Source organism: Salarias fasciatus, chromosome 11 (genome assembly GCF_902148845.1).
Source record: "Salarias fasciatus chromosome 11, fSalaFa1.1, whole genome shotgun sequence".
Classification (NCBI taxonomy): Eukaryota; Metazoa; Chordata; class Actinopteri; order Blenniiformes; family Blenniidae; genus Salarias; species Salarias fasciatus.
The window spans coordinates 9,094,351-9,120,195 of record NC_043755.1 but is presented as its reverse complement, the minus strand read 5'-3'; the positions used below and the strand labels follow the sequence as shown (position 1 = coordinate 9,120,195).

The window sequence follows — 25,845 nt, the reverse complement described above, 5'->3', positions numbered from 1 at the left end:
CCAAATGATAGAAGCTTTGCAACTGAAGAGTAAGGTATACATAAGAAAAGGCATATCGTCATGACGGCTGGAAAATCAAAACTCATATCACACACTGCTAATGGAACACAGGTTATGTAGCTTACATTTTGTGTTACTTTTCTCTCACATTTCATACAGTTTTTGTGTAAAATGACATTATTATTCACATTAATTTATAAAAAAACGATGTATATATTCTGTAACCAAACTGACTGACTCAGCCAAATCAGAAACCCTGTTGTGATTCCAACTCCATCTCTCTAATGATGACGTGTTCAATTATTTTCACATTTTACAGAAGTGACATAACAGGCGATCTCGAGTCTTTGAATCGCTCGCATGAAAAGCTACAGTTCACACGAGGGAAACAGCAATTTGGTACAACTGCTCGTCCTCTGCAGCTGTGCTTCAGACCGGGCTGTGACGGGGATTTCGTGAAGAGTAAAGGTTCCCTTCCAAAAGATAAACCCACTCCAGGAAAGCTTCCCCTGAACTCTCTGGGATGCTCAGTATTTCCACATTATATTCACCTCGTGGAAACATATTAGGCGTCATAAAATAGGATTTTACATACATATTTCCCGTCTGGATGATAGTAATCCAATACAGCATATTATAATGCATTTTCATTGAATAAATAAACTGTGGTTGGGGGGGATGTGGAACTGGGGTAACGTGAGGAAGTAGGTTAAAGTGACCTCTCTAATGAAATAAATAGCATCTAGAACATATCTGACTGTGAACAGAATTCATTTATAACAGTATAAATTTAGCAAAATACATTTTCTCCCGCTGCTCTTATCTACATACTCTACTCTGCAGAAGGGAATCAATAAACAATTATACAGTGAATCTCTACCAAACCATTGCTAAGTTTTACAGATTGGAGTTTCCTTGATAGTTAACAATTACTTTTTTACTTTTTATCTCATTTTTTTTTTCTCAACTGTCTGTATCAACAACGACAACCTCACAGAGGTTTGCTGTTCTTTCAGGTCCACGGTGACAGCAGCTCACAGACTCCTCGAATCCTCCTTCTTCATGACACTTGCTGAAGATATACACTTACTTGATATAGGCATTAAATTCAACATGAACACACACAGTTAGCGACTTTCTCCTCCCTCATTCACCACCATTCTTTCAACTTGTTCACACACAAGTGTAGATTTTCTGGGTCCAGTCAATCTATGGGTTTTTTTTTCTTTTCTTTTTTTAGTTACTGGGTAGAAAAACAAAGAAACAAAAAACTGGCATATGTGTCGAAAGAGATAACCTTCAGAATTTTCCCTTCTGATTTCAAACCAAACCCCTGTCCAGTTTTTTTTCCTCTTTTTTTTTTCCGTAATGCAAAAAAAAAAAAACAACCATTTTGCTGCCAAAAAGCCAGTTTATCACACCTGAAAAATGAAGTGTTTGAAAATGTGTTTGAAGGTACCTGGAACAGTGGGTGGTCCCGCGGCCACACGTGCACAGAGACCAGCACGGAGCTTGATGAATACTTGAATGCGCTCGAACAATGCGCTTCAGTCGAGAGGTCACAGTCGCTTACCTTTTGTCTCTGTGACGTCCAGCTTTGAACTGAACTAAAGGATGAACAGAAATGCCTCCTATTGCCTCCTGACCCAGCCAATACCGAGAGAAAACTCCCGGGGCCTCATTTATCAACCGTGCGTAGAAAAGGTTCTGAATTCTGTCTCATAAATTAATTTTGGAATGTGTGTATGTACAAAAAAATATGTTTTTATGAAACATTCTTCATTAAGTCATTCTTAATCACTGAGCTTGTGCACTTTCGGGATCTTTGCCTTCAGAAATGCCTCCAATTAACCATATATGGAAACAACATGCCTCTTTATCAATTGATTTTTTTCATCGTCTTTCATCATCATGGTAAAGAGGTTAAAAAGAGGCACTTTTCTGAAACGGAAATAATTGTCTGTGAGGTTGAAGTAAACCAGAAAACACTGTTTGGTGCATTGAATGTTGGGAAAACCAACAGGAGGAGAAATGCTGCCCAGGATAAAGTAACCACCGCAGTTAATGCTGTTGGCTCAGAGAAGGGGGGGAAAAAAAAGGTGGTTTGACGTTAAAGTCAGTGCCAGAAATCCCAGAGTGGACAGAAACTTCGATTCTTCTTATCTGGCTAAAATAACTGATTGCATTATTTTTAATTAAATTAAAGAAACGGACGACATGTGTGACGTTGTACCTGCTGTGACTCTCTTCATGCTTCCTATTTGTAGTTGTACTATTCTACCACTAGATTATGTGCGTAAGCATGGTCAGAGTTGTACTTAAGTTTAAGTACAAGTTGATGAATTCCATACTTTGCGTAGGAATGCTCGTACACGCTCTTCTTGCGCACGGTTGATCAATGAGGCTCCAGACATGCTACCGAAGGTCAAAGGTGAGCACAGTCGCTCCGACAGGTCAGTATAAATGCTCAATATTTCTATGATTGGTCATTTGAAAATTGCACAGGACTTTCTGAAAAAAGACATTACATTAGGATTTTTTTTTCAATGCTCCTTGTGCAAAGGGTCGATTTACATGACGGTGTTGATACCAGTATTTGAGGTGAGGAGGATTACCACAACTGTGCCAAATATAATTTACTTTGGATACATTTTACCCTGCACCATTGGAAAAAGAAAAAAAAAACACTATATAGCAAATCCCTTAATGGTCCCATTTAAGCCACTCCAATTAACTTTGCATTGAACACAAGATGAGTGCTTGAAAAAGCTTCGGCACACACTGCTCAGTATTTCTGCTGAATGGTCAAATCTTTGGCGATTGATATTTTGAATGATTGAAATTCAATCGAGAAGAAAATCATTTGACGTAAAATGCACTTCAACTCAAATAAATCCAATTCCTCAACATTATGCTCCAGCAGTCAGTAAAGCAAATCCTCATTTTCTAATGTAGATGCCGCCACACTTTTGCATCAGCAATTGAGTTCTACCAATGTAGTTCATCTCACAACACAACAACAAACTGAAATTTACTATTCCACATTTTGATAGGGGGTCTCCACCAGGAACAATACTGTAGGCCGTAAGTTCGTACAGCTTGGATCTCAGAAACCAACCATTCGGGGCTTGACAGCATGTTTGAGGTAATTTTATTTTCTGCTGTCAGAGGCCGTTCGGGAGTGAGTAAATCAACAGGATAGATGTCCGAGCTCCAGTTTGATTTGGATTTTCACAAGGGGGTAAAACTTGAATGAACGCTGCTCTCCCTCGTCCTCCCTGTATTGTATATCTGTCATTTATTGCCGTTGTCCACAAAGCCTTTCCTCTTGCTTTAGGTGATCTTCCAGATGAAATATTCGGTGTGTTCATCGAACGAGAAATTCTCAGTTTTTTGTTTTTTTTCTCATGTTTTTTTTGTCACGCAGGTAAACATCAGACTTGAAACAAATTTTGGGGGCTGGGGGAATACGGTTTCCTTCTCTGAGGGCAAGATTTTTTTTTTTTTTTTTTTTTTTTTTTTCCCAGGACGTCCCTCAGATATTCCTTCAGTTTGGATTACAGTGGTAAATGTTGTCATACCTGTGTGGCTGATGCTGCCATTTTGAGTTGCCCGTGCTTCGTTAGCGTCCCTATGTCACTGTGGTTAATCGAGTATCTGGTGATCCCGTCTATGCCGTTGTCTCTCGTCTCTGGCAGCGCCCCCGACACGCTGCTCAGGAGGCTCTTTCCCGGCGGGGAGCACATTGTCATGGGAACACGGGCGTCATCCCAGGGTTGCAGCTCATGCTGTCCTTTCCTGGGAGTCGTCGGTCGTTGTAGGCGTGCATGTTGATCACCGCATCCGTCTTCACCATGACTGGAGGCTGAGGCTTGTGCTTCACCCGCCTCTCGCAGGTGAACGACAGTCTGATCTCGTCCACCATGGCACTGCACAAAGACCTCTGGGCGAAAAGGGGAGGGGAGCAGAGACGGGAAAGAGGGGAAAAGGGACGGGGGGTAAATGCCTTAGGTTTAAATTGTTCTGACAGCAGAAGAGTGTCAACAGTCTGCAGAGCACAAAAAAAACGAATCTGAACTTTCATGTTGCGTTAACGCTGGTGTGTGTGCACGTGAGTGAGCATCCGTGGCTGTCGGCGATCTCTCAGACTTCAGCATCGCCGCACGGGGCCTGTGCATGGCTGGTTATCGCTGCTGTGTCAGAGAGTGAACTACTAGTGCATGAGCACGCATGCAGCTACTCACTTAGCATGACTCAAATTAGTAATTTACGACAGTAAAAGGGTTCATGCCATTCTCACAGCTCCAATGACTAATAATGGATTAATTCTCCATGCTCCAATTTGCAATTATGTCTGTTAAAATAAGTAAATGTTGTGGTGTTATGGCCAAGTACTCTTGGGGATTAGCCAAAGGCATGCAAATCCTTTTATAACATGTTTGAACTAAAACCCATGAATACAGCACAGCTTTGGTTCAGAAGCTATGTGGAAGAAGTATCATCAAATAAAACAAACTGAAATCCCACTAGAGTCTAATTGAATTAATTCGGGATTAATTTTCTATCCTTCCAAACCACAGGTGAAGGATTAAATTAAGCAAATATTCTTCAGGTAATTTACATGGATATGTACCTGCTCACGTTCTGCAGTCTTCCTCAGCTTGTAGATGAATTCAGCAATTGCCACGAAAACAGACAGCACCAGGCCCGACGCCAGCACGATGAATATACCACCCAGGTTCTGGATACCCATGGGGCCTGTCTCGCGACGCTCTTCATCCAAGCAGCTGCTCCCACTCCACCACTTCTCCTTCAGCATGTGTAGGCGCCCGTCCTCCATGATGCTCAGGATCGCTATGGTGATTTTGTCTCTGTACGGGGAGCCTGGAAGCAACATAAGGCTCATTTTACTTTGGAAGAAACACCAGCTGGACCGTGTGATAATAAGGTTCATAAACATGTTGTGGCATACATTTTGACTTGTCACTTAAAAAAAAAGAACAACTTTTATGCTGCTGCTGCATCTAAAAAAACAAACAAAAAAAAACACAGTCTCTCACCCTGTTCCTTCAAAAGCCACACACAGCCCATAAAAAATGATGACTTTTTGTTTTATGAGTTGCAAGTTTCTAACATAATCTGAGTTCGTTCCGCGAGCCATTACCGAGGGGAGTGCCGATGCCGTAGCCCTTGCTGTCGATGAGCCCTCCCACTTGCGTCAGATTACAGTTCCTCCTGGTGATGTAGTCAATAGTGGTGGACTCGGTGATGAGGGCGTAGTCCGACTTCAGCACCCTCTGAATCCCGTCCTCGATAGACTTCACCAGCGATGTCCGTGGCCTGCTGCTCATGAAGGCCCACATCTTCTCAAAAGTGGAAACCCGAGATTTCTGCAAAGCATAGAAAGATAGGCTCAAAAGAAAAATGTCTTTGAAGCTCATTTGAACAATCTCTCTTTGCTGTTGGAGAGGAAAAAGTAGCTGAAAAATATACAGTGCTTTCACTGCTAAAAAGGTTGAACTTGAAGGAAAAATAACTTTGAAATATTAGAGCCCCCAGGGTGGAACCTGGAAATACTGCTAACCATGAAATCACGTTAGCACCTCTGTACTCCTAAAGAATGCAAGAAGAACCTGGCACCATTTTAAAATGTGAGCGATTACACACATGGTAGCCTATTTGGTCATTTACCCCAATGGGAGTATGGTTTCTTTACCTGGTGAGCGAATCGATTTAAATGATGATACCTACAGATCTCCATTGCCAGAGGATTAAAGGACAGTAAATTGAAGCTTTGCACACATCTATTCTCATAAGTGCCACTGAAGCAGCAATAATAGAATGCCTTGCCATTAGTCTTGCATCAGGCTGTGTGGTATTTCATGCAATTTTCTACGAGGTCACATTTATGCCATGCCTAATCCTAGATAATTACTGTCTAAAGACTATAAGCCATTTCAAATTGTGAAAGATGCTATTATAAGAAGCACTCTATTATTGTAAACTCCAACAGAAGCACAGTGGCGGCTGTTCTGAACTGAGCTATGATAGTCTGATATTGAAAACTTAAAAGTAGTAATTAAGACGTAATGTTGCCAAGTTGGCATCTGACCACAGGGGAGCTTACTGCTGATGCTGGTTTTTGTTACTACATAGCGTGAATGACTTTATTAAGAGTAGCGCACGTAAGAGATTTGAGATCTTTTTTCTACCGTAGTTGCACTAAATAACCACTAGAGGGTTCTGTCTTCACTGAAATACCTCATTGTTGAATTAAACCAGTATCGTTAGTTATCAGACAAAAAAGCTCATTCCATCCTCAACCACTGACACAGGCAGCATGTTGAGGGCCACCCTTTCAGGTATTAAGTAGCTGTTTCACGACATGCCTTGTCATATTTCTTCGAATTGTATGTAAAGTCCCTCATGCTAGCCTGTGAACCGCTAGTCAATAGCTTGCTAGCGCCGATACTGGCAGCAGCAGTCTCTACTTCCAGCTTGTTGGGGTGTTTCCGTTGCCGGTGGTCTCTCATGGATCCCATGCTGCTGTTGTAAACCAGCTTTGCCTGATACAGTCGACACTCAACAGTATTTTCACTGGTAGCTTGTTCCAAAAAGTGCCATGCAGTGCTCCGCCTGTTGTTAGTCACCGTCAACGTGACTGTGGCTGTGTTTTTTTTTTTTTTTTTTTTGCTGCTGTTTTTTAAGTGCAACAGTGTCCTCTATGCATCTATTATGTATGCAGGTAACTAGGGAGAACATTTAAGTTTACATGTGTAGACGTTGACACCCCCAGATGTCAGTTATGTCATTATGGCTGATTTGTGTAGGTTTTGTTGTTATATTTGGATGTATAACCACAGACTGCATTTAAATCCTTGAAGTTTAAATGAGAGCTTTCATACTGTTGACACTGTGTACTTCTGTGTACATAGCACAAAAGCATGTTGTATTAAAAATGTTGAAAGTGATAGATTTCCATGCGTAAATATTTGGGGGATTTTGATTTTCCAAATTACAGGAAGAAATTATGTAAACAAATGAATAAATAAAATAAGCTAACACTTTGACAATTTGCCTGTGTTTATTACATTTTCCAAATAGTATATTGTGACTAATGTGAGCCACTCAACACAGTGGAGAGCTTCAATAAAGATAAATTGCTGATGCTGCTGACATGAGAAAAAAAATGTTCATTTTTAAATGAATGCAATATGCTTCTGTAGTTTCCAGTCAAATGCGAATCGTTTCTCATTCAATAAGCTTGTTTCTGCAAAATTGTAATCAAATAAATTCTACCAATGGCTTTACTTGGTATTTAGATTGTGTCTCACAAAAAAATCTGCTCATTAATTAAATCATTAATTCATTGAATAGCAGGATTGTGCTGCATTAGGGGAGCGTATGTGACAAGAGGGAACGCTGTGCACTGATCCAATGGATAATGAAGGTGGTGGAAGTTGTGAATCAAATTGGAAATGATCAATAGGAGAAATGCCCGCAGGCACAGATTTGCCGCTGGTGGGCTTTGCCACAATATCAACTGATTTTCTCCCCATGAATCCTTGTTTCCATGTCATGAAGAAAAAAGAAAAAACAGCATTTGGCTCACAACTAGCCATCTGTTATCCGGTGGCTGGTGATTCAAGTGGCCTCTTTTCAATATACAGCTCACACTGCGTTCCACTGAATGGGAGAGCAAATATAAGTTTCAAAGATTTTTTTTTTCCTTTTTTTTTTTTTTTTTTTTTTTTTTTTGTAATGTTAGTTTAATACCAAATGCCTCCATTTACATACATCTGCGAAGCTTTCATCTACTCCCTGGTCTCGTCAGTATTTATCATGCTTCTCTGCCTCATTGAGTTAACATCATTAAACCTTTCTGTAAGAGCAGGAGAGAGCAGAGGGCACTTGAGCCTTGGGTAATTAGACACCTGTGTCTCCTTCTATTTATGATGCCAGGACCACAACTCCAGATTTTCAAAGTGCAGCGGGTGATCTAAAGGCAACTTGCCTTTGCATAGCTTCACAGAGGAAAGGCAGGTTGATTCATCTTCTCCTGAAAAGCTGCATTTATCTTAAAAACCTGGCAGCTTTACAGTATCATTAGTAACTGAATCCCCGTGTTTTTTAATAGCTTGCATGCAATAACCAAAGCCTTAGTATTCAGCACGCAGTGCATTCAGCACATTCAACAATAAAACATAACGCATTCATGAGCTCAACTTCAAAATTTCGAGGCATAAAACTAGGCCAGATGCCCGGCGATGTATTTTTTTTTTTCTTCTGATATTGAATTTTATAAAATGTATGGACTGTCTTCAACAGAAATGTGCAGTGTTTTCATTTTCTTGCTCTGAGAAAATATAACCCTGTTACAAATGCTGCTCTGCACCGCACTAGCATCTAAAGCAAATCTGAAAATAATGAAATAAATTCAAGAACCCTAAAGGCAAATGCTGAAACTCTGGAAAAAGAAAAGGAAAAAAAAGGCATCAGGAATACATCAAACGTCGCACAGATAGGCAAGAAGCAGAAGAATATTCTTTTGCTTTGGGAATTAAGATCCAGCTGGAATTTCATACACACACGTATGTAAATGCTTTCTCAGTCCAACACATTTTGCTTCTTTCTTAGCACATATTCTACTATTTTGCTATTATTTTACTTGTTTGAGCTGTGAGGGGGTTCAAAACTAAAATAAAAAGTATCCTCTTTCTCCATGGAGTTTGCATGATGCCCCTGTGTATATCCACGTACAAGTTTCCTCCCGCAGCACAAAAACAGTTTGAGAGGTGATTGATGGATCTGCAACAATCATTTCAACTTAACTGTCATTCGGATAAATTCAAACTTTTTTTTTTGATTCAGATGTGCTTAAAATCACCATAATCCCATCATTATCTGTGTAACCAATGATTTATTATGGTTTATAAAATCTCTCAGAGTTGTAAGACATACGGACAAGAGTTGCAGGGAGTTCATGAACCGCCAGGTCTATGTCTTTGTTTGACCGTTGATCTGTTCACGGTGGATCCGCCTTTCCGCATTGTCAGCTGGAATTGACTCCAACCCCCCACACAACCCGTCATTGGATAAAGCAATATGGAGGATGGACAGATGGAGCCGTTCCTTCCCTGACTATTCCTGCAGGAATTGGTATATACAGCAGAGTTCCGTTGCAACTTAATATTATGGCAGCAACCAGCGCACAATTCTGCTTAAAGCATCATGTATCTGGAGTCTCTTCAGAAAAGAATTACTTGTGAATTATGCAAAACGACTTTGCTCATCATGGGAGTACATGATGCTATACTGCTTCTACAGAAACACGCTGTTATCTAATTCTTTAAATTAAATTTGCCTAAAACAAAAAATGGACACACATCAATACCGAATACGGAGGCTGTACTTGGATTTAAATTGGACATTTTTTCATTTACTTTTTTGCATCACAGGCAGCCAAGTATCAGAGACAAAGTTGATTAAAATACACTTTCTTTTAATTATGTAGCGATTTTTGTTTGGCCAGTCAGTGCAGAAATACAGAAAACAGACCTCTGTGTGCATTCCCAGCATTCAGCTGCCTATTAAGAGAATGACTGTATTTTACATATATCAGCAGTTCTTATGATCAGACGTTTACCTTGAAGAAAGACATGGTGGCTCCGTCTTTGACCACTCCGTACTCGATCTTGGTCTGCTTGGCGATGTCGTCGGCCGAGTCCACCGGCGAGTCCATTCGCTCCACGGTGAGAAAAGCTGCTAGATTAGCCGTGTATGATGATATGATGATGAGTGTGAAGAACCACCAGATCCCGCCGATTATCCTGGTGGACAGGGCTTTGGGCATCAGTTCTGAGCCTGAGTGGAATCGCAGAGAGAGAGAGAGAGAAAGGATTTTTAAGTCATTAACTCGATAAAATTGTACTTGCCAGTATTGTAATTGAATTAAAGAAATGCAGTTACATGATCACTCGTATTTTTGTTAATTAGCCTGCAAATGTTTTTGGCAGTGGCTGGAGTGTTGATCAAGGTACTGTCAGGGAGGAAACAGGAACTGAAGCCAGCTTGGCAGGTTAGCCACACTCCAGGCGAAGAATTCAGAAGAGGAAAATCAGCCCAGTAAAACCTGCATTTTCAGATTTGCACATCAAGTGTGCATACTTTTATCAATTGATGTCTATCTGCAGATTTAAAATAGCAATAATTGTGACTTTGTGACACTGGGAAGCATTATTGTGAGACTAATTATCTGCTGCTTTGTCATTGTATGATAAAAGTTAAACTGTCCCATAGCTACAGTGTAAGCGTGACTCGGGAGTGTTGCTTCTGCTGCATGCAGTGGTTCCCCACTGTAATCATAGTTAACAGTGATTAACTGCCAAAACACTGCCAGCGTTCAGTTAACAATTTGGTTTTATCTAGCGAGAATTAGCGGGATTTGTGATCGATCAAAGTCTATTACTGACTCATTAGTCTGAAATGAGTTTCAGTGAACCTGCTGCCAAAATAATGTGATGTGCTACCTTGTGTAAATGTGTTTTTATATCATTCGCTATTCCTCACATCTTCCCCTTGAATTGCTGAGAAATAATTAAATAGAGCCTAGTAAACATATTGTAGGTTGCATTAAAAAAAATACCTTAGTGGCTTGAATATGTGGCTGCTGCTCAGTTTGAAATCTGTGGTTCAAACAAACTTTTTCCTGCTTTCTCTTTATTTTTACTTCAAAACAGACTTTAGGTATGGAACTACCAATAATGTAATAATGGTCAATGACATAATTTTGGACATTCACAAAATAATAAAGCCAATAACATAATAACTGAGCAGCAATTTAATAAAGTAGTAATCAACCTTTTACGACTGCGATTGAGAAAAAAGTGCTACACAGTATTTACGCTAAATGAGTGCAAATGACCACTGGGTCCCTGTAACCACTTTAGAAGAACAAGCTGCATAAAACCAGCAAAAACATTTTCATTTCCAAGAAATGCAGCCTGTTTATGTGCCATTTCATTATTGGCTGCAGTTATTACATCAGGATTTTTTTTGGATTACAAAATGTTATTAATATAATGAATCTTATCCACTATTTGCACGTTATTATGTTACAGGGTCCAAGATGTTGAAAAACACATTATCACATTATTGCCAGATATTATGTTATTGGCTGTTATAATATTATTGGTTGTTGCCAGCTAGCTTTACTGCGTACACTTAGTCATTTATCATTTTGAATGGCATTTCTCACATTACATTCAAATCCCAATAATTTCTTTTGATAAAATACAACTTTCATTCCTGTTGGAAATTGTTTTTAAATCACACATTGCTACCTGTGTCTACTGCATGTACATTTGAATGCATTATTTTATCGAGCTTTCCCTGCATGAATAAAAATAACTGAAAAGGCAAAATGAAGACCTGGTTCCCGACCAGAGTGACAGTCCAGCTCTGCATCAGTGTGGACTTTGAGTGTTCCTCTGCTGAGTAATACCGTGTTCACAATGGCTCACTGACTGGCGTTAAAGTTACTTTATATCTCATCTCTGACAACCTTTAAAATACCCTTGCGCTTTGTGCACTCTGTTACTTTACCAAAGAAGATTTATGAGGGCAATTCTGAAGAGTAACAAGCTGCAGAAGGGGGGCAGAGTGGCCTGCTCTTTAACCTCTTCCACCAAATTTGATTGGATTTGTCCTTTGTGGCTTGACAAAGACTCTACATGGTTACCAACAAGGGGAGACAGTAGCGTCCCCTAATTCACTCTGACTTCAGAGAAGGAAGATCCAGATGCATTCTCTGGTTGCACTAAAAATAAAGTGAAGCAACGGGTAACTCAATTGAATTCCACACTATAAAGCGCTGCTGTCAGCAGGGGACTATATACGGCGCTGCATCAGAACACTCTAATAAATACAAAAAGCAGATCAGTCATAGGGTGCCAGGGAAATAAAATGGTGTCAATATCCCACTCCATTCTTTGAGAAAGGCTTTGTCTCTTCTTGCAAACAAGAGAAATGTTTTTTTTGTAGAGAAGGCAACGCAGGAAGTCTTTGACAAAACACCTCTGTCTCATGCATGGCTGCAATGCTTCTTCAAAATAAAGGTCATTTTGAAATTTAAAGATCAGTTCAGATATGTTTATCAAAAGCAGACGCGTGGTAAGGCCAAAGATTTAGTTCAAGAAAATCACGGAAAAGGTTTTGACGTAAGATACACAGAGGGAAACTGTGCAAAATGCTGACAGCAGCAGAATGAAAGTGTCTTAAAAGTAAAACAAGTTTGGGTTTTCGGCCCAAATTAGACTAATACAGTTTAGTATCGAATAAAATAACATTAGCTTATTTAATAGAAAATATGTTGCAAAATCTCACGTGTATACAAAAAAGGGATGTTTGCCATCTGTCAATATTATATCAAGTGAATCACTGCAGCCGTGGCTTCCTTTAACCGTGAGGAGAATGACATTATAATGGTTGGATAAGAAAAAGCAGAAGCGTTATCCAATTAGTCCATACTAACAGTTTTCATACAACACATGTATTTAGTAAGAAAATAACAACCTGGATGAGAATCACAAGGCAAAGTGTGAATCTGACTGGACGAATGCATCAACAGACGTTTTTGTTTTGTGCTTCTTCAACTCATGAGACATCCATGGAAGTGTTGTTGGCTTGACTCTTGAAAGATAGAAGCTGTTTCAGTTGACTTCTTGACAATTTTATTAAACAGACATTGCATGTGATTTTTAAATCAAAGTGACATTTGGGGGTTTGAGTTTAATAACATTGTGGGAAACTGTCAAACTCTGGTTTTTGATGGTTTTTAGTGACATAGTGAGATAGTGAAGTAATTTATTTTGTGGACGTACTTGGTACATACTTGTGTTTCGGAACCAGACATGTCTTGTGACTGCTTTAATAAGCTGCATGAAACAGAGAAGACACTGACATTGCTACTGACATGCACTTTGTTTTATAATGGTAATTTTCATAATGCATTTTATTTAAAAGGACACTCAAGGTCACTGTGTGAGAATATAACAAGAAGATACAGGTGGAATGAAAAGGATAGAAAGGCATCATACATTACAGAGGGTGAGGGACAACGAGAAGCAGTTACAGAGAGCAGGCCAGGCTGAACAGATGAGCGCTGGGGTTGGATTTGAAGATGGGGAGAGTGGTGGAGGTACAGAAGTCGTGTGGCAATGAGTTCCAGAGCTGGGGGGGAGAACGAGTGAAGGCTATGCTCCCCGTGGTGCCGGGGCGGCGGGGGGTGCAGCGAGGTGGATGGAGGAGGGAGATCTGAGTGAGAGGGATGGAGGGACAGCATGCGGGAGGTCAGAGAGGGATGGAGGGGCCAGGCTATGGATGGACTTGTAGGCATACAGGCGGATTTTACAGATAATTCTTTGATTGACCGGCGGTCGGTTAGGATGAGGGCGACGCCGTGGAATGATGGAGCTTTAATAATGAGCCGGGCGGCAGGGTTCTGAAGCAGCTGGAGTTTATGGAGGGACTTTTGAAGGAGGCCGAAGAGGAGGGCGTTGCAGTGATCCAGGCGGGAGGTGACAAGGCTGTGGACGAGGACGGGGGTGAGGAGGGGACGGATACAGTTGATGGAGACTGGAATGATAACACACTGTTCAGGATGACACTCAAAACTCTTAATAGGCTTATAAAGGTTGACTTATGTTTTTAATTATCTATGTGACATTCAGTGACAAGTTCTTCAGCACCCAAACTCTTCCGTCTGCCTCACACCCAGAGAAACCTGTTCCTCACAAAGGAGAAAAAAAAAAAAAAACACAAAACAAGACAAGGCTCCCATCACGGAGCATGCAGTGAGCTCGCACGCAGAATCCGCAGGATATTTTTACGCCCCACGCTGCACTACCTCCCCTTGATAATCATGATCGTGCAGACAGTTCCTCTTACCTCCGTGAGGATTTTGCCTTTGCACCGCTTGAATTCCAACATTCTCCTTGTTTACTGTCCTTCGAAAAGACATGGAAGGAAATTTGCCCCATTCTCCATATTGTGGTTTGAACAATCAAAAACACGGCAAGATTAAGGCATTTTCTTTCTCACTCTTGGCTTTGTTTTAGTATTTTAATATTTGAATATGAATTCTATTTTAGCAACAGAGTATGGATTTTAACTTATGTAACTCAAACTCACACTGTACTAACTGGTAAATAGTCATAAGACATTTTATCAGATATCATAAACCTTGAGAGAAAAATAACTGATATTTATCACTATGAGGATGCATTACAGCCAGAGGTGCATGCATGTCTTTGTTCATTGCCTCATCTTTAAACTTGCTTCACATGTGTAAAACAGTCACATGTCCACAGATTCTGAACAGCAGGTAGCTTTTAAATGTTCACTGGAGCAGAAGTCTTGACGCGGTTAACAAGCTTTATCACTCCTCTGCTATAGGAGTGGAAGTGACGCATTACAGATAATGCAACAAATAATTCAAGCTTTTACAAATCATTCATTTTTGTTAATTTTAATTAGATTTTTTTACAGATATATTTTGTACAATTTGCATCATGCCATTCAATTTCAGACTTTCTTTACCTAGTATGTCCACAATATGAGTTTAAGCTTATTTTAAAGAGAAAATCTTTGCTCCTTATCTACTTCTGTTCACAAAAAAAATGTTATAGTGTAAAGTACATCTTTCTGGTACCAAATATATCCGTAAATTCAATTAAATCCAGAGAAAAAGTAGTCACTGAGTGGAATACAGTACTCTATCTTTTCAGTTAGTACTTTCAGTTTGTATGAGTTTTTATTCATCAACATACACCGATGGCTGATAAATGCTCCACATCTTATTTTCTTTGCCTTTTTTAAGGCGGCAGTGCAAAGTTCCCACAGCCTTGGAAGAAAGAACGAATGTCTCTGTTCTCCCGGAGTATGTATAGACCTTGAGTCTGAAGCCACTACAAACACCTTTGCATACATTTGTTAAAGGGGGATCATAAAGAAGTCACTCTGACATTGTGGTTCTCCCTTGAATAAATGAACAGACTGTTTTGCATCTAATGATGCCTTTTGAATTGCCATCCTGGGGGGAAACGGTATTTCTCTGTGGACTCGGTAGTGCGTTGTGCTAAATACGATGCCCTGGTTTTTCCGCAGCGTTCGGGCCCCCCCCCACCAGCGATGCATCACCTCCACATGAGAGCAGCGGGCTTTTCCCATGAGAATGATTACCTGCACTTAGCTTCTCTTCTGTAGCGCCATCGCACAAAGACACACTCTCAGGGCTTCTGCCAGTTGTTAATTGCTTCATAGTAATGACGCCTTTGAACGGAACTGAACTGTTGGTTTGAGTGAATTGTGGAGTCTGTCGCACAAAGATGCAAAGTCACGACTTGTTTCTTAACTAGACACAAAAAAAGACACAACTAATCTCAGTTAAAGAGCCCAATTAAGGATGCCTTATTTGACTTTACAGTTGCAGATCTTGGGGACACAGGAATGAGAGCAGTAGGTGTTCGTCAACTCAGGAATCAGATTTACTTTCAAAGAGAATTTAAATGAGGAGCCCTATTTACGGGGAAGTGATCAGACATATGTTTGTTGACATCAGAAGCCTATGAGACCCCCCGTAAATACATCGGAGGTACACAAAGTGTTTGCTTTTGCACCTCCTCATATTTTATGTTCTTTGTGCCGTCTCCGACACCTCCCACCCACAGACAAGCTGTTGGTAGGGTTTTTTTTTTTTTTTTTTTTTTTTTCCTGGATCTCCTCAAACACGTCCATTTGCATTTTAAACATGTCAAGGAAATGGCTACCGTCTCAGCTGCTGTCACCGTGTTTGGCAGACAAGCCAGGAATGTCTGTTTGTGTGACACAGACAAAATATACCTCGCCGCAGATACCAGCGCGCAAGCATGTGTTTACAAGGTGCGCTGGCACACACACAGGTGTCACGGAAAGCGAGGATCAGCATATGTCTGCTTTTGACTGAAATTCATTAGAATATCTCTGCTGAGGTTTTTTTTTTTTTTTGATAGCAATTATTGAAAACTAGAAAAAAAAATCATTACATTTTCAAACATCTCTAATGCAAACAAACTCAATAAACACACACACACACACACACACACACACACACACACACACACACACACACACATCTCATATTAACTTTGATATTCCAGTGTGAAATATTTTATTCATTCAAGTATAAAATAGGAGCTGATTATCTCCAGCAGTCTCCATCAGCTGCACCAAATGGGAGAAGCAGTGAAGCCGAGGCATCTGCAGACAACACTGCGCGCCATGGTATGAATTACAATGGAAAATTCTCCACTGTTTAGTTTAATAATATAGGCTACTAACTAGCTCATTTTGTTTTGATTCCCTCTCCTTTTCCTTCCAGCACACTGGTGCCACACTCAGCCCTCCGCCTGCACCAGTAAATTGGCAGAGCCGCGGTGCAGTTTCACAAGAGTGCTGCCGAGTTTCTGTGCTTAATGAATTGCTGAATGTGTTTGCTATCCTTACGGGCAAAGATCCACTGCCGACTCTCACTAAGCCTCCTTGATTTGTCTTGTTACATCGAGGTTAAACATTTTGTTACTGGCTTTTTTTTTTTTTTTTTTTTTTTCCTCCACAGTTGACTTCATTATCTTATTTCTGGGCCTTCATTTGCTTACCTATCCCTTTAAGGGACACCTTGCAAGTGGGAATCTATTTATATCGCTTTTGGTTTTTTCCAGTCACAAGAATCACATCTGCAGTAAGAGGAGTTTTTTTTTTCCCTTTCTTTTTTTTCTGTCCTGACATTAAAACAATAAGACACCTGCTTTCTCATTATACAACATCAGACAAGATCACAGTGACATTAGCTGCTGAGAGACTTGTTGGACGGTTATGAATAAGACATATGGGTCGTCTACGGTGGGTCACTCCCAGTGCAAGCCACGCAGAGCGGAAAACCGTCGCAGCAGCCAGTCGTAGCATCCCTGACAGCTGGCATTTGTCAGACATGTTCCTCGACTTACCCTTTACGTCCACAACACTCGGAAAGCTGTTGAGCAGGGCCGGCGACTGCGTTAAGGGGGGAACGAATGCAACATCGTGTTCCATCCTCACCCGCCAATCTCTGACAAGTGCCTGGCACCTAGTCTTTCCCTTTTTAAACAGCAGGTAGGTGACAACAGCCTTCCTTTGTCATGTAAGACTGAGCTCTGCAGTTGTTCCTGACAGGTAAATGTCTTATGAAACAGTCGCGGAATGGAAATCACGGGGCTTGTCAGTTAAAGAGGCAGAAAGTGGGAGCTGGCGGTGAAGTGGGGGGAACGGGTGGGGGGGGGGGGGGGGGGGGGGGGGGGGTGACAGTATTGTTTTTGACAGGCAAGAATAAAAAGTGCGCTCCGCCATACCTTGTTGCATCAAGGAGCCGACTCCGAACCAGAAGCTGTTGAGGAGGGTGAAGTTGTTCTCCACCACGTCTGATCCAGGATTACAGGGATGGGCGTCGTACCACTCATACGGGCTGAACCTGGGATTGAGAGAGGAAGGAAGTCAGAAATCTATTTTTTACAGTGTTTTTTTTTTTTTGGTCATGCGAAACCGAGGAAATGATGCCGTGATCTCCTTTGTTTCCCTCTTGAACAAAGCTGTTGCTTCCACAAGGAGAATTTTATAGACTGAATAATGGCATCTATTCTGAGAGGTGCTATTTTAGAGTCCCTCTTTCAGTTTGGAGTAACTGAAGTACCGATGACTACATCAGGACAACTTTACAAGCAGCACTTATTGGTTAACTCTTATTATTAGCCATATTTTTTCATTCAGTTTATTACATATTTTTTAAATATTTGATAAATACTGCTTTATATGCACAACATTGCAAAGCAAATTGCTGTAGTGTAATATAGTTATACTGGAGTTCAATAACATAGAAAGAATGAACTTAAACCTGAAAACTAAATCTGAAAGACTCCAAGACGGCTCAGCACAGCAGCAATACATTCTCCACTCTGAGAAACACATTTCAAATTACACACCTTTTAATACAATATTAAAAGACAATGTGGGAAAATATCCAAGTGCCATTTGATTTCAGTGTTTTTACTTACGTTCTGTAAGAATTCTTAAGTAATAAAAAGTGAATTATCCAGTTTTGATTGACATTTTCAGCGGCCAAACTTAGAGGTGATGCTCGAACATATCACTGATGTTGGTGCAGAAGCTGCATTTGCATTTATTTTGGACGTAAACACTTGTGTCTGCAGGATGAGTCATACAGACAGATTTTTACAGGAAGAGAAATCTGAATGTGTCGTAACAAGACAGAGGGGCCAAAGACAGGACAGTGCAGGGTGAGTGAATTTTACCAACCACAAACAACCAAATTTTACCTATAATGGGACACAACTCAATTATTTCTTTGTAAATTGAATGACAGTTGGAAACAGAAATGGAGTTTTAGATAAAAGAGAGCATTGATATCTTTAAAAGGCACTTTGCAAAAAGGTTTGATTTAAAAGCTATGATTGGCTTAGTTTCCGGCTGCAGGGTCCTTTCAGAGTGATGGTGCAGTAACGGCGATCACCCTGTGGCTCGCTGTGTTTGAGCAACAGCCGGGAATCATGAACGGGGAATTTCCGGAACACCGGAGCTTACATGTATGATCCTATGAACATTCATGCACAGTATGAACTTGGATAAGATTTTCACACACAAACAAAATCCAACTCGCACAAGATAAAGGTGCATTCATAAGTTTGTGTTAAGTTAAAAAAACAGTTTTTTTTTTAGATGAAAAAAATTACTGTTTAATCAAATGTCACGTCAAGATAAAATCCACTCGTTCTGTGATTCTGTGAGATTTCCCTTTTAAAATGTCCTTCACTTTTTTTTTTTTTTTTTTTTGCTTTGAAGTTAAAGGTGGCCAATGAGGCACAGAAATACCATTTTTCAGAGGATATAAAATGTCAGGTGGAAAATCAGGAGCAGGCGACACTCCTCTTGAAGTCACGTGAAGCCATACATGCCATTTCATTTGACATCTGCTGAAATTACTGAGACATTTTCACACACAGCTGCGATAAAAAGCGCTCAATGTCACTGCTTTGTAATTTCAAAACACATGCAGATAATGTGGAAACAGCTCATTTTTCAAGCTGTGTTGAGAGCATTGGTCTGAATTTTTGTGTCTGTATCATCTTCTGAGAAGCGTTTAAGTGGAATCTTCTGAAGTGGCTGAGGTCGTGACCTCAAAGTCCCTACTTGAACTGACTGAGTCGGCTCGGCACACTGACCACAATGAGGGAACATGGCGTGAAAATTTGAGAAAATGTTAATTAGAATTATATTGTGCAGAAGATTGATAGACTTCAATCTAATTACAGGCAGCAGACATCATTTCAAATACGTCGGCGTCGAGCTTTAATGAGATGCTCCACAGGACTGACGGTTAATCGTCAAACAGTCAGTGGAGTCTTTCTCCAGCCGTCACTCATTTCTCATCTTACTTCACTAACCGCACATCTGAGCTGATCAACATAACCAGACGGTTTTTTTGGGCCCGGCCATGGTTTTTCCTAAGTGTTGTTTCATGTGAATTATAATGACGACTGTCAGATACACTCACTGGTGCTTCGATCTCAAAGTGTTTCTATTAATATTCCCAACTCATCTGCCCATAATAACATTTGCAGACATCAGAGAGGCCTTGGGCAGCTGCTGTACAAATGTGGAGCTCCCTGCCATTCTAATGGATTCCTATGGTCTCATTTTGCTTTACTTTAATGTTATTTTGAAAGCCATGCTCGTATAATATGCGATAGCGACTTTGTGCTCAGCCGAAATGCACAGGGACAAATGAAGATGAAAGGAATGCCTTTTTTCATTATTGGGAGTGCAATTCCTCCATCGAGAATGTAACAACGCTGATCCAATACACCTGCTTTCTCTGCTAATTTCTAAAAAGGTTGTGTTGACAAGCCGCGACGTGAGCTTTTATTAGACTTGCAACACTACAGCCTCCTGATTCGGAAACTGACTGGACCTCCTGTAACTCTTCTGAGCCACAATGTTTTAACATTGAACAGATATTTTCTATCATTACTGACCTGGGAGCATGTTTAAGATTTGACTTTGTGTGTCTTATGTGAGAAACAGACAATGCAGGGTGTGAATAATCATTCCCAATGACACGTTGGACACATTCTGAATGCTTTTTATTGTGAAGGCTGTTTTATTTTTTGATTCGCTGTTATTCTGACACATAACTACAGGTTATGATCAGCAGATTGAACGGTAGGAGCAAAATACACTCTGTTCTCACACCCTCTTTATATTAAATTATAGGCTGATATAAAAAATAAAGAAATTATCTGAAAACAAAGGGCAGCCTGCCCCGGGCACATTACTCTCACTGCAATTTTATGTGTAATCCATCTGCAGATGTGAAATTATCACATTTGGGCGGATGAATTCCAACTATTTTGTGGCATGAATCTCCCAATGCAGCATCGCTGGAGCTTTTTTGAAAAGTGTTTTCTGCCTGATACTGTTGATAATGTGTTGACACTTTTGTCCACCATTTAAAATTACCTATTTGTGTGTGAAGTAGAACTCTCATTGTTTCTGCACTCTCTGATTTATGCTCAATTATGACGCACTTTTAGGGATGTGGCCTTTCAGCTACGGTATCTAGGCCAGGCTCCAAAAAAATGGATGCAGTAATTTAAGATGATTTTGCACTTATGCGAAGCCACTCCAGAATTTGTTTGGTCTCACAGCGGCGAACGAGGATAGAGGAGTGCAGCTGTTTGCTCTCGAGCCCCAGAAATCCTTTTCAACGCCCGCTTTTCTAGAACTTCCTCAAGCACCACTTTGCATGAGAAGCAGCAGGAAATACAGACAATGATACTAAAAGGATATTCATCGTATTCATGACCCCCAAAATTACAAGTGAGAGACTTTCACCCAATCAAACAGATGATCTCCATCCGTAATTGTGACTGATTCATTCCAGCTTGAATTTTCTTTATTTTTAACACACAAATGCGGGTGATCAACTATAAATAGCCTGCTCTGACAGAATTTCACCATCAGGTGTGCATTTTTTTATTATTTTTTTTTTTTTACTTTTGTGCAGATAAGCACGGTAATTACTTGTTATTTTTCCCCTTAAACATTTCTCCTCCTTTCAGAAGGTCATTTTCAACTTGCACAGGAAACAAGAAATCGCACGCTGAATGAGACTGAGCAGCTCAACTGGAAGTTTTTTGGTATTCCTCCTCCCACTGCTAGGCTGCAGAGAGCCCATGCAGACATAAACGCCTTGATCGCCACCCAGCAGCCAGCGCAGTATGATAAACTGAGTCCGGCACTCGTACCCCAGGCCGTAATGATCACCACCCAGTAAATGACTGCATCCACTGAAAGACCTCACGGAGAAGCATGAGAAGGGCTGAGAGGACAAATGGCGGGTAATGTCTGCACTTACCTTGCAATGACAAAAAGGACACAGCTCACACCCAGGTAGGCCAGGAGGATGTAGACCCAGATGTCGGGAGTCATCGGGTTCAGGAACGAGAAGAAGCCGTTGTTGGTGGAGTTGGGTTTTCGGTACAAGATGCTGATGCCTGCGCTCATGAAGGGCTTGGAAAAGTCAATGAACTTCTCCCGTGCGTAGGTGATGGTGAGTGGCGCCACGGACAAGTCTGCTTTCTGTAATGAGTGGGAAAAACATAACAGAAAAAACACCGTAAAATATACATTCCTAATAGGAGTGGCGATGAAGATCTGTTGATGAAGGTGTTTTCCAGAAAAACATCTACTAAAGAGTCATGTAATCTGCAAGCAATGAACTTTGTTAAACAGCTTCAGAATGCAGTTTGAGGTAAAGATGTTTCTGAACTCCTTATTTAACCTCCTACTGCACTGTGGTCCAGCTCAGCAACATCCAAATCTGTGGCTCCAAAAGACGTGATCAGTCACAACATAATTTATGTCAAAATATGGAACTTTAAATGAGACCAGAAATGTGGATGCTTCTGTGAAATGAGACTGATCACTTTAATGCATTTCGATTAATCACACCACCTCCGAATTTAATTAGGTGTATAGTAATTTGTAATTTTAAGCAACAGGATGATCCAAAACAATATCTGAACACAGCTATACACAGCTGTCAGAACAAACAGGGATGTGCATGAGGGCTGATTGCAGAGATATTGTCGTCCAGAATGATGATGTGAATGCAAAATGTTTCTGTTCTCCTAATAGTGCCTTTCAGAAATGCAGAGATGCTTTTTTTTTGTTTTGTTTTTTTCCCCCCAGAATGTCAGATGAGGCCTTTCTCATAAAGCCATTACACAGTGTTATTAGAGTGACATATGACACCGTATAACATAATGCAACGCACATGGCTGAGCATGACGGTATAAGTCGCAGTCACTTATTATACGTGTACGGCTGCATATTCGGAGAAAGTTAGCATTTATATTGGCGGCCCCCACAGCTCTCCTGCACCATGCTTGGACAGGAGGTTAATGAAACCAGCTGCTTGGTTCACGCTCGGATACCTCTGTGCTCCAAGAAACGGCACAACTCACAAAGGGAGGCTTTCTTTACTTCCTTCATACTGAGCCGGGGGGGGCACGAGGCCGGTTGGTTGATACAGCAGTTCACCGTGCAGCATCTCCATCCAATGAAATGACTTGTTTTGGAACTTTCTGCAAAACCATAAGAGCTGCCCCTATAGGGACTCAGTGTGCTGCCTGCATAAAAACAGTTTTAATAAAATGAAAGGCAAATGAAATGAGCGGATTCACGCATCGGTTCCTCGTCTCTTTTTCTGTGCATGCTTTATGGTATCTTCTATCTTTGATGATTAAAACAAAGACAGAAAGCCTTTATCATTATCGTTCTCACAACCAGAAGGCCAAACTGTGACTCAGTATTTCACCACAATGATACTTAAGTCATGTGGTTATTAATTTCATTAAAAAAAAGAAACTTTATTCCTCTTTTAATCAACATGCATGTGTTTGATGCTGTTAAATTAAAACTTCAATCTGCTTCACCAGATGAATTCCAACAGATGTAAGTTTTAAATGTGGTTAATTTGACCTTCCTCCTCCCATCACTTGTGAAGCCAATAACTTATTGATTCATGGCTGTCATTTCACAAAGCAGGGGGGTTGCATTAGTCTTTTTCAGCAGATCCATAAGCTTTCAGCCAGTGTTAGAAATGGTTCCTCGTGTGATCACTGACTTAAACTAGTCCAAACGTCTGCAATCACGATCACCAAAATACTTCAAACCATACAAAATGTATCTGTCCTTTAACATGAGCCGATAAGCGAATCTATCGTTTTGCTATACACACAGTAGTATTTTTCATAATTTTTATTTAAAAAGTGGACATTTTACTGGATTGTTGCCTGAATTGAGTTTTCTTTATTTCGCTGTGATTTTCTAGTTGTCTTGAGTGTGTTAGACTGAAAAAATAGAAAGCTATTAGCCGTTGGTAGTTTTGTTCTTTTTAATCTTTGGTTTAAACTTTTTTTAACTACTTTATTTCCAGAAGGTATTCCATATTTCGTTCACCAACTTGGTGAAGCTGTGGGTCACACAGCTCAGGGGCCACACTGATCACACAAATATTATCTCCAGTGACTTCCCGTCCCATCAGCTTCAAAATTCATTCCAATTTACTTGTTCTCACAAAGCTACGATTTTCCTGGCACACATTTACATTTACAAATCTTTTCAGTCACACCACCACAGGTCCCCAACACCAGATCGGCAGCAAGAAGTGATCATGTATTTGAGGTCTCTGCATCGACTATTTTCCCAAACACCAACACTTCAGGACTTCACTAATCCCTTTAGTGCTTAAGCTGTCCAAGTTTCGTGACGACACCGTTTTGATTTGTTTACATTTTCTTGTCTGTGATCATACGTTCTGCCCATGTCTGACAAAAAGCACACCTTTTCTTTCACACCGATTCTCCTCTAAAGGCCCTTGGGCTATCCTCAACATGCAATAAACTTCGGTGGTTCTTCCCTCAGATTTTCGGGGAGTAACTCCCACGCAGCAGTAAACACAGCTCAGAGAAAACACAATCTCACTTTGCATGTGGCACCGAGGATTACCTGCTCCCGCGGTCCACACCACGGTGCTTAAACACACGGTGACCTCCGAAGAGATGGGGGAAACCGGCGCGTCCCGCCGCGCATCCACTGCTTCTCAAACTATTGAAATTCGCTCTGTTCTCCGCCGCCAAACGCAGCTTTGAACCGACCTGCCACTCAGCCGGAAGATCAGCCGGCGCACGCCTGCAGACATCCCTATGGTGGGTTAATATACACGCCGCACGTCCTTGTTCTCCTTTCCGCTTAGGCACACAAACTGGGCACAAGCGAGATAGCCTGATAGTGCCCTGCGCCGTGCCACACGGCTGGCTGTTATCTTGGACTGCAGATGGCAGGTCTTAGTGGTGTTCTCCCTGTGGACGCCCTCACCTGACAGCAGCCTTGAAGATTTCATGACACTTTATTTAGTCCACTGATGGCGTACGTGCTTGTCGTTGGCCGTTTTCCTGCTTAATTTTTCTCCAAATAACAATGAAACTGGATGTTCACCAGCTGCAAACATTGACCAGATACCGCTTGCAATGCATGTATGTATAAATATATTTTATACTTTATTCTGTTTACCAAAATTCATAGCAACTACATATCATGTTTTCACATTGAAATATGCGCTGCTTTTATAAACACTCAGAGCTGAAGGAAGTGCATGTTTTTGCCTCAGCAGAATGTGTAATTGCATAAAAAAAAAAAAAAAAACCTCCACTTTGCTGAACTACACAATGGTTATGGCAGATAAGCCAGCAATTTCTTCTACAGTGATGCTGGGGGAATACAAAAAAGATCTGATTGGCCAGTAGGAACACGCATTCACAAAACACTTTGGTGGGAAAAAATAAATGCACCGTGTGACAGTGTTGTGCAGATAAAGTATACTGGTGTGCCTGGACTCTCTTGTGTAATGTAGTCTCTCATGAAAATATACAAAGGGGCTAATTAGGAAGCATTCAGAGTGTAATCAAGGAAGTGTTGTCTCACGAAGGCTACACAGTGTTGTGATTGTGTATCCGTGATCTGCTCTGAGGATATATGTCAGGCAGGCAGCACACGCGGGTTTGCTGTGACGTCTTGCAGCTATAGGTCAGTCACTCTCAGCACCGGGTCACCCTGCCGTCTCCAATCAAAATCAAAATCACACTTGTCTCTCCGTTTTAAAGCGTACCAAATGTGGTCTGCATGATGTGGCTTCCTGATTAAAAAAAAAAAAAAAAAAAAGGGCTAACTTCCTCTTTCAGACATAAATCTGCTCAGCTACCCAGTTAGACGAGGAGGAAGCAGGCTGTCTATAACCTTCTGCGGTTACAGCCAGCCACGGCCGAAGCAAAGATTAATTGCTGTGACAGAAACAAATGATGTGTTGAGGACGCCATTAACATTTGCATCACAGCGTGATTAAAGCGATCATCTATTGTGACTAAATCAAGTTTAACAAGGCCTGTTGCATCATTTAGCACCTTCCAAACAATGCCCTTTGGCACCGTACGGCGCTTTGTGACTACACAGAGGGAAATCTAGTGCTGCATGTTGCACGATGCTAAATCGCTCCACTTGGCAACATTGCACTCTCTCGTTCACAAGCTTGAATTTTGTCTGCCCAAAATGTCCAGCATACCCATGTAACGTATTTTTGGGTCACATCTCTCTCTGAAAAGCTTAATGAACGACACAGAGCAGTGAAGGCTTACAACT

General features: G+C 40.9%; 1 protein-coding gene across 2 annotated transcripts in view; it reads right to left on the bottom strand.

Annotated features, from left to right (window-relative positions):
* Positions 1–3,528: 3,528 nt before the first annotated feature.
* Positions 3,529–25,845, bottom strand: part of grik3 (glutamate ionotropic receptor kainate type subunit 3) — a 99,930-nt gene continuing 77,613 nt past the window's right edge. Inside the window, exons 11-16 of one of the 2 annotated variants that reach the window (XM_030103700.1) lie at positions 21,503–21,726; positions 17,424–17,542; positions 9,647–9,864; positions 5,165–5,390; positions 4,634–4,884; positions 3,529–3,941 (exon numbers count right to left, since the gene is read on the bottom strand). In XM_030103700.1, the coding sequence (XP_029959560.1) occupies positions 3,576–3,941; positions 4,634–4,884; positions 5,165–5,390; positions 9,647–9,864; positions 17,424–17,542; positions 21,503–21,726 (1,404 nt within the window). In that variant the 3' untranslated portion in view covers positions 3,529–3,575. Of the gene's footprint in view, positions 3,944–4,633; positions 4,885–5,164; positions 5,391–9,646; positions 9,865–17,423; positions 17,543–21,502; positions 21,727–25,845 lie in introns of both variants that reach the window. The other variant, XM_030103701.1, reaches the window with a different exon arrangement.